The 20983-nt window shown below is 37.7% G+C and overlaps 2 protein-coding genes across 7 annotated transcripts; one reads left to right on the top strand and one right to left on the bottom strand.

Annotated features, from left to right (window-relative positions):
• Positions 1 to 59: 59 nt before the first annotated feature.
• Positions 60 to 9600, top strand: LOC112561667 (zinc finger protein 239-like). 2 transcript variants are annotated; one of them, XM_025234271.1, is made up of 3 exons: positions 60 to 694; positions 787 to 2381; positions 2557 to 9600. In XM_025234271.1, the coding sequence occupies exon 3, from the start codon at positions 2944 to 2946 to the stop codon at positions 3955 to 3957; it is 1014 nt and encodes a 337-aa protein (XP_025090056.1). In that variant the 5' UTR covers positions 60 to 694; positions 787 to 2381; positions 2557 to 2943; the 3' UTR covers positions 3958 to 9600. The 2 variants fall into 2 exon arrangements, with proteins under 2 accessions (XP_025090056.1, XP_025090055.1); XM_025234270.1 differs by having other exon boundaries at positions 60 to 2381.
• LOC112561666 (F-box only protein 21-like) lies at positions 8926 to 20736 on the bottom strand. 5 transcript variants are annotated; one of them, XR_003098697.1, is made up of 18 exons: positions 20522 to 20736; positions 19801 to 20037; positions 19201 to 19325; positions 18705 to 18863; positions 17648 to 17784; positions 17007 to 17140; positions 16488 to 16635; positions 15976 to 16158; positions 15551 to 15664; positions 15103 to 15173; positions 14813 to 14970; positions 14368 to 14551; positions 13795 to 13866; positions 13266 to 13607; positions 12622 to 12737; positions 11511 to 11675; positions 10661 to 10846; positions 8926 to 10368 (listed from the first exon to the last, which is right to left on the bottom strand). XR_003098697.1 is itself a non-coding variant. In XM_025234269.1 (12 exons), exons 1-12 carry the CDS (start codon positions 20701 to 20703, stop codon positions 14376 to 14378), a joined length of 1824 nt encoding a protein of 607 aa, XP_025090054.1. In that variant the 5' UTR covers positions 20704 to 20735; the 3' UTR covers positions 14121 to 14375. The 5 variants fall into 5 exon arrangements, 1 of the variants encoding a protein (XP_025090054.1); XR_003098695.1 differs by having other exon boundaries at positions 13266 to 13934; XR_003098696.1 differs by having other exon boundaries at positions 11511 to 11689; positions 13266 to 13866.
• Between the last annotated feature and the right edge of the window lie 247 nt (positions 20737 to 20983).

Raw genomic sequence — 20983 nt, 5'->3', positions numbered from 1 at the left:
TAGATTCGTCTTTTGGGCCTGGGACGATTTGACTTTTCAGTCTTCAGACCCTTGCATGTCTGGAGGGGGGTGGGGGATAGAGGGACTTTGTTCTTTTAAAACAAAAACTCAGACCAACCTACTGTTACTGTTGTATGTACTAAGAAAGAGAAAAAGCATGTGTTGTAAAATGTGACAAGTTTCGTAGATTGCTGCTTTCTCGGCACACTAGTTGCTCACAACAAAAAAAAAAAAGAAAGAAGAAAATAAACTGAAGCTACTTTTATTTCCATGGATCACATGAGGGGGGAAAACAAGTTTAGTCTTCATTTGATCTGCTCACACAAAAATAAAACCACAGAACAGTCTCTGATAAATCCAAAGAACGTACACTTAAAAAAAAAATCGACATACTAGATGTGAAGCTTAATCTTTGTGTAGAGCCTAATCTTCCTTAAGCAGTCACCCACATCCTCCCGTATAAATTGAAGACATTAATCCTTTTCCTCCTCCACAATTCTTAAGCTGGTAAATCTGGACGTGGACTAAGCAGAGAGTTTTTAATATAATCGAAAAGTTAATTTGTATAGTGCAGTATCCCAGCTAACGTGCAAGCTCCTTGTGTTGAACAGTATTCACAAAGGTCTATATGATGTAAAACAAAGAGCAATGCTAAGACTAGCTGTGTTTTGGTAGTAAAGAGTGATCACTGTAGGTTTAATGGGGGGGGGACTGGTGTTTTACGCCGTGCCAGCAACTGAGGCTATATTACGGCAAGGCAGCCAGCTCTGTAAAGAGATGCCGTAGGTTTAATGGACACATATCCAAAAAAGCAAGAGCTAGGATAAAATGGAGAAGTGACATCACAATAAACAGCAAAAATGTGATATGAACCGCTATATTAATATTTACTTCAAATGAGATCTGAAGTAAAATTCCAGTGATTTAGAGGGTTAAATGGTCAGTAACTGCTAAATGACTCTACCCTGTGAAAAGGTTGAGCCAAACATTCTGCCTTTTAACATCATGTTTCACTATATAATGAAAAGAGCAGGCAACTGGATCAGACAGAATTTAAACCCAAGATCATCTGCTCTCCAGGTTAAATACTAACCTTCTTGTGACTCTAAGATTCCAAACAGATCTCACTTCACAAATGACTGCAATGTCAAGAACTATTGGTCATCCCCATATTTTTCACCTCTGGACTATATTCCATAAAATGTACCTTGAAAAATTCACTCATTAATTCTGGAAGCTGTAATGAATAAAGACATAATTTACATTATGTGCCTTCATCCCACTGCATTAATAGTTAACATGACTATTAAAAATAAAATGTAACATGAACGGCGCTGTCTTGGTCAGTTCGACTGGATCACAGATGAAACGTTTCTGAAAGCACTATGTATTAACTGATGTTGTCCGATTTACCATCCATACACGGGTCTGCCGAATCGGAAGCTGCACCAGCATCTGTGTACAACACCCTCACAGTTAAGGAGCAGATTTCACAACACACGATGTCATAATGAAACTTTGCTTCTGCCTCACTCAGTATGAAGTCGCCACCACATCGACACGGATAACAGTAGGAGCAACAAGATTCTATCAATTCGAACTCAGAGAATTCCACCTCTTCTTGAACAGGCAGATCCTGAACAAGGCATCGTTCTTTCCAACGTGCGTCGTATTCTCGCCGAAGAACAGGGTTTCCCAAAACGTCCCACGCCCTTTTCAACTTTATAAAAGCAGCACTGTCTTCGGAACGCGATTTGTCCGGATGAAATTTTAAAACAAGATTCACATAACAACGTTTTACTTCCTCCTGCGACACAGACGGATCACATTCAAGAATGTCATATAAATTCTCCATGCCGACGTCTGTCAAGACTACCAGGTGTTAGACCGGAAGTGCATAATGTAAACGTGTTTCAATTTTTATCGATAGGTTTAGACTTTTGAGGTCCGAATAAGGGGAGAAGTATAACTTATTTTTACTACTTGTCTTTATAATTTGACAAACAAAGATGAAATAAACTCCAGTAAATTGAATAGTATTGTCTTTAGTGGTTTAGTAATATTTTCAAAAGTTTGTTCCTGAAAGCATGAAAAGATTCTGTCCATTTCCCTGAGAAGACCTTACAAGGGTGCATCATGTTAAAGTCACGGTCAAGGTCGCTGAGGAGTTGCATTTTCTGATTTCCGTCGGTTGGACTCGATCGCCTTAAATGGATCAAGCGAAACGAAAATTGCTGTCTGTCAAAAGCGTCACCGGTGAATTGGGTGCAGCTTGTCAAACTTATCACTAAGATCTTTGATAGAAGGCCATAATCCAACATGACGTGTTTTTAGCTTGTTTTTCTCACTTGGTCGTATCGACTGTGAGCCAGCGTTATGAGGTTAGTAGAGACGACGGTGCATGGATTAGATATTTAATGATCGGACAGAATTTTTTCCGGTGGAAAAATCTACAAAAAAAAAAATAATAATGTATTTTATCATACATTTATAACGTTTATCGTAGAGTGCTGTATGTTTATTGAATGTATTTGTACAGTTGTCGTTTATTTTCAGGACAGCTTACCTTTCGTTGGCACCATCTCTTCACAGACAATACTACGTCAGCGCAAGTATTTCAAAGATGCAACAGACGTTTGATTAAAAGAAAAATACCGGGTTTTTTTTCCACAGAAGACACTGGAAATAAAATCATTGAGTTTTCTCTGCCCATATTGTTATCATGTGGACCGCTGTACATCGCTTCTGTAAGAACATCATCCCCATCATGCCAGAATATTCCAGGGTCAATCACTCAACCGTGTGCCATTATTTTATAGCACATTTTCAGGGAATCACATTACTGTGATTCTTAAATACAGCATTAGCTGTTTTACATGGTATTTCGGGAGTTCACAAGTGTGTCTTTGTTTCTAAATGAATATTTAGTCACCGCCTGTTTCCATGTGTGCAGTTACCCACTGGAAAGCATTTGAAATTAAAAGGATGGAATTTTCAGAGCCACATTTGGACATGTCAGAATCAGACAGTCTTGGCTTGAGTCTGATGCTAGATCCACCTGCAGACAAAAATATTCTTGGATCAGAAGTGGACAGCACTTGTCAACAAGCAGGAGACTTGTGCAAAGAATTCTCTCCAAGCTCGTCAGAATGTCCATTTGCTAATTTGCCACTTTTTGGTGAATGTGGCCTTGAATTGTCCCAAGATTGTGGTTCAGATATATCAGAAACAACTGACAGTACACCGGAAAAGAATGTTGTTAAACAAGATCACGAAAGTGATAGTCATACAAAGACATCACTGAAGAAGAAAAGAAAGAAAATGACTGAAAGAGGAAAGGAAAAAAATCAAAAGAAGTTAAAGGTGGCTGAGAAGCCATTCAAGTGTCCAGTCTGCAATAAAAGTTTTTCTCACAATTCAAATGCAACCACTCACCTCAAACGACATGGTGATAAGCCATTTAAATGTCAAGAATGTGATAAAAGATTTGCATTAAGTGTTAACTATGAGGCACACATGCGTTTTCACAATGGTATTAAGCCATACAAATGCGAGCAATGTGGAAAATCTTTCTCTTGGAGTGGTGGCTACCATCGTCATCAACGAATCCACTCTGGTGTCAAGCCTTACATTTGCACAGATTGCGGCAAGGAGTTCTCGGATATTGGAAACTACAACAATCATCGCCGGATACACACTGGAGAAAGGCCTCATGTATGCCGTGAGTGTGGAAAGGGATTTTCTCGCAGTGACTCCCTCAACCGTCACATGATCACGCATTCCCATGTTAAGATGTTTGAGTGCACTCAGTGTGGGCAGGAGTTTAAGCATCTAGAGAGTCTTAATAAGCACTGCAAGCGGGTGCATGATGGCTTAAAACCACTGAAACGTGATGAATGTCTGAAGCCAAATCACAACTCGGTGTCTAGCACTAGGAGAGGTCGAATTAAAGACTAAAAATCGTGTTTGTATACTTGTAAGTAGTGTCAGAGCATTTGCACTCATGTATAGTAATATAATAGTGAGAAATCTTAATTGTTGTTTTAAGAAGCAGATTTGCTTGTTTGCTACCTTGTGGCAGTATTATGGATGTTGTTTAGTGTACATGGGGCAATCTCTGAATAAAAAAGATATTAAAGTTGCTTTGAACTGTTTCATAGCAGGTAGAAAAAAATTTCAGTCCTTAATGCTTATTTTGTTATAAATTAGTAAGGATACATTTTATTGTACAAATGAAAGAATATAATATATGTAATAAATTATTATTATTAAATGAAGGAATAGCATAAAGGCTTATCACATATTGTCATTTATATGTTAAGTATGGTAGAACAATGACCATGGTGCTGCAGTGTCTGAATGAAGATGGTGAGAAATACTATACACCAAATTATTTTTCACTACAGCTTACAAACGCTTTTATTTTCCTTTTTTTTATTTTTTTAATTATGAGAACTGGCTTTTTTGTTTGCCTTTTGGGAGTTGCAATCATGAAGTCTGCATCATCTGTCTCTACTCACTGAATATATTTTTGGAGTGTATGATATTTGTGTATTCCTTTTGAAAAGGAAGGTGTTCTAACAACTTTTGTGATCCAGGATTTTCTTTGGTAAATGTGGTTTTTACATATGGATGAATTTTGGCTTTTTCATGCACTGAGATGATAGAGGTACCATTTTTAATTACTACTTTCTTTATAGCAAGATGTATCTGAAATGGCATGGTGGATTGGAATTGTGTCTGTTTTAAAATCATTGCTTGTTGCTGTTAAAAAACTAAACAAAGCCATTGTTTTATATCTTAAAATGTGGAAGAAGTGTCACACCAAGGGAGATGATTCTGTATGTTGTATTCATTTATTGCAATCAGAATACATGAGCATCAACAGTTTAAAGCAGTGAAGATGAATACTAAGATACATGCAAGATGATGCAGTTCTTACTATTTTCAGTACTTTTGAAGCTAATGTTATTTGTGTTGAATAATTCATCACAAATATCTTCAATAAGACAGAAGTTGGATGCATTAACACAGCTAGTATACCTGTGTGTATGAATGTGGAAAATTTTCAAACTCAAAATGATTCTAAAATATTCACAACACAGCTTTTGTTGTAATCACAATGTTTAGTAGTGGTATTTCCAGGTGATGAAAGGTATTTATTTGACTTACGTTGATAACTGTCTTCTTGTCCATTTATCATTTGTAATTTTTTAACCTTCTCTGAAACTAGTCTTAGTTATCTGATATTTGAGATGCACACTTCTTATTAAACCTCTTTGTGTGTTGTGGGGGAGATGGAGGAGGTTGAAGGTGGAGAGTAGGCTAGAGGTAGTGAGATAGATGATTTTTTGGAAACAGTACATGGTGATACAAAGGTTGTGTGCAGATTTCTCAAAGGACCCCGAAGAACAGTCTTAGAACGTCATGCCAGGTTATGTAGCTTGCACTATTTGACTGTTGCTGGCAGTCTTGTAAAGTGGCGACCATGCTCCATACAGTCATTGGTTTTGCCATTAAGAGACTTGGAGCAGCCTCTTCACACACATTCTTGCTTGTCTGTATTCTCTTTGACTATATATATATTGCATTTAAGTCACACACAACTTTTACCATTCTGTAAATGCAGGAATGAGAAATATTTTGCTACAATAATTGTTTATTCTTTCTTTTATTTGTTCAGAGCTTGCATTTAGCTTGCCACTGCTAAAACTGCATGGAAGCATAACAAAGAACACAACTCTTTGTCTTGTAGCAAGACCATTTTGTTTTTGGCATTGTTTTGTTTTTGTAGGTGCCAGTAAAATGTGAGTGTTGGTATTATGAGAACTTTATGTATAGGTTTATATTCACTCACAATACATTACAAAATCTACATTTGACAAAGAGGATTCTTTTGCCATAGGTTGGTGGGCTCAGATAAAGTGTATACATTTTTTTCCTTTGTTAAACATCTTTGGTCAGGCTTTTTGTGATAGTTGATTGTTACATGTGGATGTAATGCTGTTGAATGTGGATGTAATATTTATTGTTACAATCACCTGCCTTGGACTGATGATGATTTAATATTTATTATCAGATAATGTATCTGATGAATACCTTGAATTTTTTTTTTGCCAGGCATTTTGTATGAATGAGTGATTTTGTATAAGATTGTGGTTTGAAATTTAAAATTGGTATCACTCTAAAATAATACTTAAATGAGTTAAATAAAAATAAAGGTGTTATGTGTTGGTCTGGCTGCATCATATGACGAGAAAGATTTATGTACAGATCTTAAAATGCTTGACAGCTTGAGAAGATGCCACTAGAACACCTAGATTTTTGCTCAGATTCACCATTAGCTAGACTAGCAAGACTTTTTGTTTAAGTTTTGGCTTCACATAAGCTGAATGATTGGTATGCATCAAGTAGAAGAACCAAACACATGACGCACACTGCAGATTTTAATATAACGTTACTGTTTAAAAACAGCAGACATCAAAAGTCAAGACTTTGTTATTGATAAACGTCCATGTGTTATGATATTTTGCTTGTAAGAAATGTTTATTATGATAAAAGCTTAATATTATACTTTGTAAAATCTACATACCTGTAAAACTTACTTTCAAACTGTGATGTACATTTTGTCACATGTATGGCATTAATTCTGAGAAGAGTATGGTGTTCCACCAGTGTTCAGTACGCACTTTGATATTATCGACTGATCCCAGCTCACTCAGCATTTATTCATTATTTATCTGCAGCATATGGTATGTTTTTGAAAAATATTGCTTTATGTATCATCATATGAAGAACAATGTGTAATGAAACCATTCAGTCTTTTCCTTATGGTAATGTAATATTGTTGTGTCATGTGATATTCTGTTGGATATAGCTACATTGTCCACTTACAAGGCACTTGATGTGAACATTCATGGGAGACTGAACGTATTACTATCACCAATAGAATAAACTGTCAACGTGTTTGGTGGTCAGGTGTAGATGTTGAAATAATGCCTTCATAGGCTTTTGCATGTTCACAGTTATATTCACTTGACATGAAGTTTGTATATATATATTTAGTCTCCAAAACTTAAGTCATTTTCTGAAAAAAATATTAACACTTGTACCAGACCTCCATTTTGGCCTTTTTTCAGTTCTTGGAAGCAGTAGAAATCATTTATGCTGCTTCATTGCGCGATTCAAGAGTAAAGAAAGCTGTGAGAGGAATCAATAGGCTGAGAAACATCAACATTTGCTTCATGTTCATTTAGAATTTTCATGCATATGTTAATTATGATGGCTGGAAAATGGGAGTGAGGGTTGGGTAGGGTGACCAAAGAGTGTAAAGATAAAGCTTTGCTGAAGGTGATTTTAGCAGATTTGTTCATTGCACACATCTATGGGGCTCTTTTTTTTTTTTTTTTGTGTACTAGTGATTGGTTATAAAGATGTCTTAAATGCCTCAAAGAATATACATGCATGTTTTCAAGACTCATGCTGATGTCTGCTGCATGGCAGAACTATTCCTTTTCCAGTGTTTCATACCCAGTTCAGTCATGAAGACCCCAAGAGGTATGTTTGATCATTTTATTTAAATATCCATTGTGCTACAGTGTAGATAATGTGGATGCCTGTGCTACATGCTATTGTGATGTGTGTTTCTGTCCAGACCAGTCTAAGAGAAAAGCAGAATGGCCCAAGCCATTGAAGATTGCTTCCAGATGCAATATGATACTGGACAGAAACATTCTGTGATACAAAAAAAAAAAGCTTTAGCTTGCAATCAAATGTTCATGTGTGACCAAAAATTGTAAGTGATGTACCTGTTGCATGTTGGAGTAATAGCTGCTTGCTCTGATCCGTGCTCCCTTGTCTATATACTTTCTGCCCCCTTTCCCCATAATCACCTAAACTAATAATAAATGCATGTACAAAAAAATGCAAATATTATGTTAAACAAGAATTTAATCGAAAGATGTATACATCACTTGTGTCCATGTTTAATCAAAGCAAATATGCGACACTGACCATTATACTTACATGCATATGTGTGATCCTAATGCATATATGTTTATGCATATATATATATGTCTGTGGCTTGCATGAACACACATAAAAGCCCGGATCTTACACTGTGTGCAAAGATTCTTTGTTCTGTTCTCTTCACAATGTAGTAAATATTCACAAATTGTCCCTTTCAGATACCACATACTGTTGTCTCAATTTACAACTGTGGGTTGTTTTTTTTTAATAATAATAATTGCCATGAACCTCTTTTTTAAAATGCTATCTCCACACTTGAGTACAGCAAGGTTGCTCTTGTGATTTTGAACAGGCGTTGTCTCATACCCAGTTTTCCAATGTGTGCATGCAAATGAATACAAGCAGTTGCATTTGTACATTTAGGTACTTACATTCGTGAACAGGTGTTAATTGTGCCTCAGATTTGTTGTTTTATTTTAAATGTTAAGTACTTGTTTCCGATGTTAAATTTACACAAAAGCCGTGGTAAAAGTAAAAACAGTTCTTTAAAAATAACCCAACCGAGTGGTTTTTACCTGCAAATTGGTTTGTTTGTTTTTGTTTGGTGCACATGTTAATATTATGTTATTAATGTAGACAAAATTTTCTGGGCAAGTTTTTCTGGTCTTGCTTGTCAATGCTTTTTGAGCTTTGAAGTCTTAAATGCATTTCACCAAATGTTGTACGTGTATATTGTTGTTTCTCGACTATACAAGATGTGATGTTTTGTTTCTTTCCCTTTTTATTGACACAGACCCTTCAGATATTAAAGTGACTTGTTTTATTTTGTACAGTTGAAGTGAAACAGGGTAACTGTTTTTGGTTACTGTCTTAATGAGAAGGTAAGAACAACTATATTTGGTATATGGTTTATTATATTCATTGCTATTTTTTGAGACTTGAAATTTTCTCATTTTATTTTTTTTTTTTTTGGAGGATAGGAGAGAATCAGATGTAGTCATGTTAGTTTCCTGATTTATTTTTTTTATTCAGCCATGAAGAGGTTTATTTATTTTTATAGCACCTGTCTACTGACTAGTTAGTCATAAAGAGGGGTATTTATTTCAATAGTCAGCATCAAAATCAGCTTATTTCAAATGTTTGCATAATAGTGCATTTTGTCCTAGCTTTACGTTGCCATGAATAGCACCCTAGGGAAGGGAAATAGAGATTTAAATAACCAATACAGCTGCCTATCTTTATGAGTGGTAAGGGGCAATCATGATGGATGGCCAGAAAACAACTCTTGCGTGCATTTCAGTTCTTATAGTTATTGGATTTCTAATGATTTATGAGAAGAAAATGCAGGTGCATGGAAGATCACATAGGTGATCCTTATAAATTCAGCTGCTACAAACATTACAAAGGTGTTTTCAATACTAGAGATAGTTTACTTTGTTTGATATTTTTCCTTTGTGGTAAACTGACATTTTGATACACCTCTTTCCCACCTACCTTTTAAAATAAGGTTTCATTTTTTTGAACAAATAGACTGAATGGTTAAGATCTTTTTGTGGCTTGTCCAGTTCTGAGATCATTTGTGGCCTGTCTAATTTTGATATTCATGTACAATAAAAATTGTCTGAATATTAAGCCTCCTATTTTTGCTGTTGTTGTGCGACTATTTTGGTTTTTGATTTTTTTTTTTCTGTCTTGCACTATCCACCATCTCTATATGAAGTCTTGATCTTTAAAAAAAAATAAAATTGTGAAGGGAATGATTTTTTTTAAATAGTAAGCAATGTTTAGTAATTAACATGCTCAATTTTTATTCAAAGGATTTTATTTACAATTTATGCAAAATAGTAACACCTGTTTGCCTTTGAAAAGAGAAAAACTAATTTGACAAAGATACTGATTTTGGATTCCCCCTTCCTCCTACACTTTTTTTTTTCTTTCTCCTCCCCCCAAAAATAGATTATGTCGTCTGCAAAAGATTGTCTCTGGGGACACTTAAAAGACAAAAGACACTGCTGGACAAACAGGGTATAAGGTAATGTTTTAATACCGAGTCCACTTTGTAGCTACAAAGAATACGCGAGACAAACAGCGTAGGATCAAGAACAATGCCGAGGAAGGTGGGGAAGTTGATCAACATGCTAATTTGTTGTCAACGGACAACGTGATGCAGTTCCCCCACCTGTACATAGCCAGACAATACCCGTCTACGGTCAACACATACACCTCGTAATACGGATACAAATTACAATGAACACCATATATGGAGGATACAGAAAGCAAGTGTCGTCTGCAGGCACGATGAACTGAACTGCGTCATGAGAGCGGCAGCGTTGATCTGTGACCCGGAATCAGGGCTGATGGTCGGAGGGTCATACCGGGGCACGAGTTCGTGCTGTCTTCCTGTTGGGGGAATAAACATCTCTTAGGCGGGTCACAATGCAAATGTGATGGAACAGCTAGAGTCGATAAGGTGGGGATTGATTAGTCTCAATCCTAACCTTTCTTCCATTAAAACCCTGACAAGACAAATTTCAGGGAAAAATTATATAATTTCGTAGTCTGACTTTCATCACTGGGGGATGTTTTATGAGTAAAGAAAGTATTTTTTTTTCTTTTTGGTGAGAAGTATATGCACATCAAAAAGATGACAAAGGAAGTAGGAAAATCCTTTCATAACATAACCTAGCTTCACCTTGAGAGTCTGCAGCGCAGTGACACTCTTCTGTGTCCTTCACTATGTACGGGGTTGCGATGCCACAGTCCCGGCAGCAGTAACTGGTCGTCCCTGGCGTGTCGCTGGGCCCCTCAGAGATGTCAGAGGAGATCTTCACGGCGCAGTTGTCGCACACCTGGCCGCTGCTGCAGTTGCCTCCCAGGCCTGGCAACACAGGTGTCGACACAACAGCAATGAGCGACCCCGAGTCTGGTGCCAGACGTAGTTCAGAACACTTTCAGTACTTGCACAAAACGTTTGGCACACACACCATTCAAAACACTTTCGGCATCAACATCAACATCAACATCGTGTGTTCCACTTCTCTGCAGCTAAGCACGTTCCTTGTGGAACACTTTTTGAACATTACTTGCAACTGCACGCAATCCGTTCAGAACACTTTCTGCAGATGCATGCGCTCCGTTCAACCTCTTTATTTAGCTGTTTCGAGCAAGCATATTAATGGTGTCCTCACTTTGATAGATATAAAGCAAAGGGACCGTAACTGGCAAACCCGGGAGTGTGTGTGGGTGGGCGGGGGGTATTGGGGAATAGGAATTTGTGTTTTACGCAGAACCAGCAACTAAGGCTATATAATATCATGGCAAGGCAGCCACCCCTGTCAACAAATGCCATATGCAAAGAAAGAACAGCGTGCCCGAGACAAGATGTAAACTCGGGAGGACAACGCCACGGACCCTCGCTGGTAATAATCTAAAAAACAGAAATGCAAACAAATATATAAACTTTCTAAAGTCTATGTAATTAAAAATTTAATAAAATGTAATAATTATATCCGGCGCCTTAACTATGTTTCAAAATGTCAGACCTGGAGGCGAACCAGGGAGCCTGGTGTCGATACAGTGACACATGTGGTCGTTCATGACGACGTTATCCAGGCGGCAGTTGTAGCAACACACGCGATGTGAACGGAACTCCAGGGTGTCGATGCAGTTGTGACAGGACGCACCGGTCAGACAGGCACTCGGGGGCTCTAGAAACATCGTGCTGAGAGAAGATATTTAGATAAAACACACGCGCACGCACACACACACACATGCATACGAGAGAGCAAACGCGCGCACATACATACGATATATACATTCCCACGTGCACACATACACACATGCATCCTTGTGTGTAATAATTTCGTGTTTCCGAGAAACTGATCACAGTACTGTCAAGCATTTCAGCTTTTACCTGTTCCAGTCACCATGGATGTGTGAGAAAGCAAGAAGGTTGACTGCGCTTCAATGATGAAATGTACGCGTGTTGCTGCTGCTGCTGGTTGTGGTGGTGATGTGTGTGTGTGTAAGACAAAAAGTGCATTACAAAAAAAAAACTGTGTTTGAGAGATTGAGGGGGGCACAGTCTCCATTCCTTTTTACACAAACGTCGCTGGCGGAAGTAGATCAGGACAAACAAAAGCATGACTACACACTCTGAAAGTACGTCCATGATCTTTACCACAGACGCTGCTGACCTGATGGAGATATTTTGGATCACGGGTGACCAAAGCACAAGCAGGGCCGCCGAGAGCCAGCCCGGGCCCCGGGACAGGCGACCTCTCCGGGCCCCTTGTACTTGTAATCGTAAAGTATTTTCCCAGTATATAATGTATGTTTACAATTCGAATCTCAATATCTACGCTCAAACTCAACTTCTGCATGTGTAATGCTTGGGTGTTCTGTCCTTAGACCTTTCTTTAAAAGAAAAAGAAAAGGAGAAGAAGAAAAAAAAATCCACTGACCAAGGCCGGGCCCCCTTGACAGCCGCGGGCCCGGGTACACCAGACCCCCCTGTCCCCCCCTCTCGTCAGGCCTATAGATAAACATCTTTTTGGTTGATTGCAACACACCCACCCACACATTTATATAATGGCTGCAAGATATTTGGATTATATATAATACAATATTTAGCAGCCATGACCAACACGCAACTGTAAAACTCGATTTCGCCGCTTGTCGCACTTGAGTGGGTGAGAAGCAGCAGACCGTGAACTGCAGTGAGGTACCATACGAGCTTTGTTTCGGCGTCCTTGTCCGTCATGGCCAGCCTGTCGGAAAACAAATGAAGCCGACATCGCAAAAGACGGCAACAAGCATTTGTACTCATGAGAGGCATGTCGACAGAGACGCAGACACACGTCCTCTCTTACTCATTCACTTATTCATACAGATTTTTAAAATACACTTAAATTATGAACCTCATGGAAAGACTCCCCTCTTCTCTCGCGTCCTTTCCAACTAAACATTAACAAGAAAACGTAATAATTATAGCTGAGACTTTGAAAAACATATGTCTGGATTGAGACAAATAATTTTATGTTGTGTATAATTTAATGATTTGACATTTGTACTACAATCATAATACACTCCTTTCCAATATGCAACAGCTCTCCTATAAACAACCAATCAAAACGCAAAACCTTTTTTTTTTTTCATTCTTCCTCTCGTTTATTTATTAAATTCGACGTACCTCTGTTAACAAATTCGGTTTTCTCAACGAAGAAGTATAACTGCGTCTACCGCAGAATGAACGATCAGATTAACTTTTAACCATCTTTTAATCATCCGGTACTCACCGCCAGTCCGTTATGTAGCAGGGCGCGGGTATCGCTGTAACTCGGGTTTGTTTTTTGTCCCAAGTGCTGTTCGCAGTCAGGCGGTCTCCTGCCTGTGTGTCATGTCAGTACAGCTGACAAATGTGGTTCTTCCGCCTGACATGTCTCCTCACCGTCCCTCCACAGGACAAGAATGACTGGGCGACACGGCACGAGAGGTGTGCGTGAACAATTGTACGAAGGGGCGGAATGGAATCCAGGAGATTCTCCCGGGAAGCTTCTGTCTGCGTTTTTTATCCGTATTTTAATCGTACTACGTGTCGAGACCGGGGCAAAAAAATCTTCGTCATAAATCAGCCAACCCTGTGTCAAAAAAAGGAAAGCCAAAATCCCATGCCTTGGTGTCCGAATAAAAATGAAGGCTTAAGGTACCTGCCGTCTGAACTTTCCTCTCACTTCAATAAACGTTTTGATCATAGTAGTAATTATTAAACAGCCGAATTAAAGTGGTTCACCATAACCAGACTGTGGGATGCACATTCTTCATCACCTTTTTTTTTAGGCTGATGAACCAGTTCACTGGTTGTTGTAACGGAGGAGTCCGGTTGCTGGCCCAAGAAACCTTGAACACAGAAGGCGAGTACTTCTCACTAAAGTTCCTTCCTGGAAGGATTTTAAACTTCTTGATGTCTTCAGGTGACAGTATGAAAGAGAGAGTGGGACAGAGGGAAAGAAAAAGCGGGCATTAGAACGGGTCTAGAAGAGACACTGAACAAATTGGTAGTTCCTACAACTAGACATTTCACACAACTTCACAAACACGGGTGCATACATTCACACCACACACATGCACACTCTTCAAACACAAATGCTCAAAATGTTATACAATGTAGTTTACCAAATTTACTGCATAATTACAAAAGTGTGCCAAGATGCATTTTCCACCACTCCTGACCTCATAGGTTTTAAAAGTTCACAGATAGGCGCTCTTGGCAAGTCTTACAAACAGCCATTTTAGTATCCTCCAAGTTTCCACATCCTGTATACAGGAAATAAAAGCATCCACCTGTAACTTCAAAATAATCTTTGGATTTATCTAGAGAAATGTTCTGCAAAAGCACACCTGTAATATTACTTCGTGCTCAAAAAATACTGGGTCACAAGTCTGCCTGTCATCTCTGCATCATCTGGATACTCCTCTTGTTTCATTTTGTTTGGAACATAGAATTTCCCTGTGAATTTTTCAAAGTATTTTCCCACTTCTGGATGTGTGATCGCTTTGACATCTTTAGCGTACACCAAGTTTTCTGCAGAAAAAACATACACAAGGAGAATGAACTGAAACCAGCCATTTATACAAACCATGCTGGACTGCTAATAAAAAAAGCTATAAAAGAATCTGTAGCAGACTGAACAAAAGAAGTATAAAAATGAGGGGATAACAAGCATTGTCTGGAATATTTGCTGAATAGATTCATTTTTTTCAAAATTCCTCTGTCTTTTTCTGCAAAAGTGAGTTTTCTGGTGTCAGTCCGTGCCTTCCGTAAAATTTCCAAACAAACACTGACCTTGCGCAGCATATCGATTACTTCCGTCCTCAGCAAGAACATTGTAGAAAGGTTGGAACGGTCTACCTTGGAGATTCCCTACTCCCTCCTGTGTAATCCATTCTTCGCTAATGCGACCCTCTTTGTCCCAGCCATAAATAACACATGTATAGTGGTACCTATGAAAAAAAAAAAAATTCATGGCTACTTTGCCCAAGCCAACATTGATATACAGATTTATATAGTAAGGGGGAAAAAAACCTAAATAACCAACCACATGAAATCCCACAAAATTATATAAGTACACTTACTTTTTGTGTTTCATCACCATACCAACAGAAAAATGCACCTCCGCATTATCTTTCCTCAACTTTTCCTGTACCTGTTGAAGCAAGAGAAATATTGTTCCACCTTAGTCAACAAAGTGTGTGTCTTTACAAAGAATGAGGAAATATTCCCATTCACAGTCATACATTATTTAAAAAATTTTAAGCAGAATCAGAAGGTATCCTTTTCTTACAGATTATGTACAGAATATATTCTGATGGCTTTCACATCTGCAGAACTGAAGGAAGATTTTGCAAAGGAAATCTGTGCAGCCATCTTGCCAAAAAGTGTGTGTGTGTGTTGATCAACAAGTGTTTGAGGTTGTTGAAGGTGTTAGGGTGGGGTTAGGGTTTGGATTAGTATCAGTTTGTGTGTGTTGGGTGGGTGAGGGTCGCATGTGTATTTTCTTTTATTCACTTTATTCCTACCTACCATATGCCTTTCGTTGTCCCTCGTTTCATTCTCTTTCATAAGCGTGTAAATTTCTTTGGTCAAAAAGCTCACTACGTCATCCACTGCTGCAACCTGCCGAAGATTTTCTATTGCCTGTGAAGCAATTAAAAACCACACTCAAATTTCAACAGTCAGAATATGATCACAGCTGTCTGCAGTTGCACTTTCCCATTATTTTGTGATACAAAACATCTAACAGAAGGATAAAATAGCTATCAGATGACTATTTTGTACATTGGTTCTTTCCTTCTTATCCCAAATGTATTGTAAAAGCAAATCAAATGTGGGTTCCTACAAGGTGCACAACTTAAATTTCATATTCTGATATTACACCATGTTTAATTATTGTGTACTTTAGGTCTGTTGTTAACGAGACAGATATAGAGCCAAAAATGTGAACATACATCCTTCAAATTGATGTTGAGATGCAAAAAGAGGCGAACTTGCATTAGCTGCATCTCAGCGTCATCAGGAGAAATGGCCAGATGCAAACCAATTGCAAAGCGCAACATCTGAGTTCGATCTCTGCCATGATGATTCAGGCATCGAGCAATTCTGACCAGGTTTCGGGCCATTATCTCCAATACCTGTTTATATAAAACTGTATATTTAATATTCAAAAAAAACCCTGCATCTTTTGCTTTAAACATGCTGATTCTCACATCTCATGTTACACAATTTTTTATGTGATTAAAATACACTTGGAAGTTCCACATTATTATTGTTGGTGTTATTATTATTTGAGAAAAAGCAAATCTCATAAAAACTGGTGGGAGAACAAAAGAGGTGGAACAAATAGACTTTTTTAAAGTCTGCACGTAAAACTATCAAATTCTAAAACTATCAGAAGTAGCAGTTGGAAGATAACTGCTGTCTCAGGAAAAACAAATCTCTCTCTCCTGCCAAATTTACCTACCTTTGCTGTTGTGGTTGCTGCATAGAGTGCAGTTGCTACTACGGCATCTGTGCCAAACTGCCCCAGAAATTCTAGGCACTCTTTATGAGACAACATCTGCCCATGCCCATATGCATCAATAAATGTATACTGTCCCTCAGTGGGTGCCCTGAGATCAAAGTGGATGCAATGGTAAATGTAAATACATTTATAAAAGATCACAATTTTTGTGCACATGTATGTAATTACATACTCATACATCCACACATTTTTGCAATATTTAGCTATCAAAGGATTATTTGAAATTTTGATGGGAAGTACTTTTAAAATTTTATCATCCAAATTATTTTGATAAAGAGCCACAAAAATCATGATTACTCATAAGCATAGGTCATGATCATTATAATTTATAAACACTTCTGCTCCCCAAAATACAGGCAAGGCAATTTCTACATGACAATAATTTGATTCTCTATATCCCTGCCAGTCAAACTCTTCTGACTATACTGTTTTAATGTCAAACCCTACAAGCCTACTTACATAGGGTTCTCCTTCCATCGTAGCAAGAAGTAAGCAGGGAAGTTGACGAGTTCACAAACAACACCAAGCCTCCTGGCCACAGCACTGTACAAGATGCACAGCGTGATTGGAAAACCCATCTTTTTCTCTAGCACCTGAAATTTCAGATGTTTAGAATCAGTATGAGAGAGGAAATATCAACCAAGGATTTTGCATGTGCATATAGGTAGATTTACATGCATGTGTGTGAGAATGTGCAAGAAAGTGTGTGTTGAGGAAGGGGCAGATAGGCACACTTTTCCACAAATCAGTAAAATAAAAAAATATAAAAAAATTCATGTAAAAAATCCATGCTGTTTGTCAAAACTAATCCCCATTGTCTTATATTAAGGCCTGTGGTCTGATGTCACTTCTTCAAACTATGCAAGATATGTAGGCATAAAAGTACGCCCTAGGTCCTTGCGCACACCTTTGCTACCATATACATTTGGTACAAACATGTGATTATGTAAGGGAAGAAACTGCTACATTCAAAAAGCATTCTCTATGAAGTTGTTTCCCTTCCCTTTCATGTTTAGGGGATGGGGAAAATTGGAGGAGAGAGGCAATGGAGAAAAAGAACAATCAAGCATGCTATTTTTTTTCTTAAAAACTTCACTTACTTTATCCAGGTAACTATTGCATGCCATATAGGATGTTGTTTCACTGGGTGCAAATCCCATATGCTGATAAAGAACGATATTAATTGCTTCTAGCACTTGTCGACACTGAGTGGGAGTCCACAGGCTTTCTGTTAAACCTGCACAGAGAGCAAATTACCAAGGTTTAGATTACAATCACAGCACAGTCAGGTGCTCACTAAACCATACAATCACCCTTTTTTCTGATGCCATATTTCCAAATGTTTCCATTTCATTGGTTTCAGCGTGATTTATTACTTTACCATTGAATCAAAAATGTCCCTTGACCTACAGCTGCCATGAATGCAAAATAGTTTGACAAGAGATATTAAATGATAGGTGGATTCATTTTTCTACAGTTGCCTTCTCTGGCATTGTTGAGTCAGTTGTTTCCAGATAGTAATTTAGAATTTTCTAGAGTCTAGAGCTAATACGAGCTAATACCTCTCGAAAATACGAGTCAGATATTGGATGTGTCATGTTGATTCTCCTACCAAAATGCATTATTTTGAGATGCTTATTGACAATGACAAAGAAGGCATATTTCTTAATAATCTTCTTAACAAAAATCTGTCAATGAGGATTATGAATATGAAATATAAAAGAATAAACAACCGTACTAAAGGAAGAATAAAATCAAATACATAAAACACAAAGAGGAACCAAATACAGTAGCAAGAACAACAGCTGAGAGTAACATGATATTGCAAAAGGAAGGGTGGAAAAAGGACTAGCATTATGGGAAAGGTTTTTAGGAGTAATGTTTACAGAAGAGGTCTGTTTTCAGTGCACGTTTAAAAGATTTAATAGTGGGTAGGTGGCAGATATGGAAAGGGAGGGTGTTCTATTGTTATGCTGCACAATAACTAAAAATCCCGTGGCCATATGTTGTTGTTTTGGTGACAGGAAGAGTAAGAAGATGATCATCAGACGAGGAGTGGAGTTGTCTAGATGGGACATAAGGGAACAATACAAATAAATTTTTGTTTGTTCATAGCACTGGTGTTGTCTATGCAAAGGTAAAAAGGACAGTCCTTACCTGCTTCCAAATAACTTTTTTCGCTAGCTGGATGCACATCCGGAAGCATCTGTCTCAGTTGTTTTCTCACTCTGTCTGCAATATCATCCAGCTGTTTACAGACAATATCATGTGAGACAGCAAGCCCTGGCTGAAACCACCGTGATACCATCATGGCACCTGAAGAAAAAGCCAAATTTTGGGCAGTATTCATCATAGTCTTCTTATTATTATTATTCCTTTTCATCCCCAGTGAAGCATAGGGCTGCAATTTATCATAGTCCCTTTAACAAAATAAGTCTGGGGAAAATGTACTGCATCTAGTTATAAGGCTGTGCATGATTTTTTTTTTAATAGCAATAAAACACAGACAACGCTTACTCTTTGAAAGTATGAAATATGCCAGTCAGAATGTACTGCTTGTGCCTATTTGCCTTTTATTTACTTATTTTGTTCGTGTATTGTTATTGCCCACAAATAAATTTATTGATCTCAAAAGTTGAATAATAATATGTACCTATTTCTATTTTCTGACTTTCTGGTGGAAGATTCAAGAACTGTCTGATTTCACTCCTCAGAGCGGCATGTTGCAGATTATAAAATGCTTTTTCTGCATAGTACCTTTCAGTAAGATGTGCATTGCTGTTTGAAAAAAAAAGTCAAAAGGGTTAGGGTTAGTAGTACACTGGTAGAGGAGATGACAATGACAATAACAAGGGAAGGTATAGAATCAAATGAGAAAGAATAAAATTATAGGAGAATTGATATAAACACAGAACAAATTAGAGAAGACATTTATTAATTGAATTGAATGGTAAAGTTTCATTGATAACTTCCAATTCAACAGTGCAGTAAATTAATTAGGTAATTCTGTTGATTTAAAAACACAGAGTATACTTAGATGGTATAGCCTATTGCTTGTATGTTACAAACCTGTCCATACACTCCCATTTTAATCTTATAGTACCACCATCATACATGTAGTTTCAAATGTAATTTGCAGCACATGACTGTATTTAATCTCTGTATCACCATTCATCTTGCAAATTAACTCAATAAATTTACAAAAAAAAAAACTTTACTTCATCTAATGCACAAGACATAAAATGTAACTAACCTGTCACCAGCAAAAAGGATCAGATGCAATTCGTCTAGAACAAACATAGATGCTTGAGGATGCAGATCAAACAATTTGTAAAATTCATAAAATCCTTCATTTGAAATGTCGTTCCTGTGGTAATAATCTTCTGCTAAACTGTAGACAAGCTGATGAACTTGCGAAGCTACCAAGTGGCGAGTTTTGTACAGGTCAAACCACTGTGAGTTAGGCCATTTTCTAAATGACAAGGGCCACCTATTTAAGATAAGATAACACTTTTGTACAGTTCTGAGTTTTGTACAGGTCAAACCATTCATTCAAAGGCGATGAGTTACGCAACTTTCTAATGACAAAGGCCACCTGTTTCACATTTTATTTATCCCAGAGGGCAATTCAATTAAAATAGAATGTTACGTACTAAATAAAGGTTAACTTCGAAAAGATACATGAATGCTATATAATGGGAGAGAAAATAAAAAAAGGATATATTTCCCTTCATTGTCACTAATGATATACCTTTCTTCTTTCAAACTGTACCATGCATCGCATTATCAAAACACGTGTAGCTTGCAAGTGAGCACACGTGTAAGCCTTCAGTAACAAAAACACATTTAACTAACATTTAAAAATGTTTCTTTAACCTCAATAAATATTATGCGTCGTGCGTGTAATGAGCAGCGGAGTAAGACTAGCAATCACCCAGTTCTTGCGTTCGACACTTCTGAACACTAATTCTTACCTTTGACGAAACTTGACTTTCCATATTTCGTTTCTAAAACAAAAGTTGTGAAATTTCTTACAAACACGAGAGACGTTGCAAACATCAGAATCAACTAAAACATTGTATTTCAAGATCTGAGAAAAAACTTCTAAAGGTAGATGAAGAAAAGAACTAGACCGCATCTGCGACTCAGCCGCCATGTTTGTTTATGTTTTGTTTGTGGGTGGGGGGGGGGAGCAAGGGGACGCTACTCACATGGACGAGTACAAAGAGTGGTCTCTGCTGTGTGATGCTGGACTTAAAACTATTAAAGCAGAATCTTATTATCCATACCTCATAGCCTTAAGCTGGTGCATCTGCATGAGTGACCTACATAACAGCAGGCACGACTTATATACACCTCGAACACTTGCAAATCTGCTGCTGACAAAATTATGCTGTTTGGTTGTGTCAGCCATAAATTAATCATAGGAGCTTTCA

The sequence above is a fragment of the Pomacea canaliculata genome, linkage group LG4 (assembly GCF_003073045.1).
Source record: "Pomacea canaliculata isolate SZHN2017 linkage group LG4, ASM307304v1, whole genome shotgun sequence".
NCBI classification, from domain to species: domain Eukaryota; kingdom Metazoa; phylum Mollusca; class Gastropoda; order Architaenioglossa; family Ampullariidae; genus Pomacea; species Pomacea canaliculata.
This window is presented reverse-complemented; position numbering and strand designations above follow the sequence as displayed.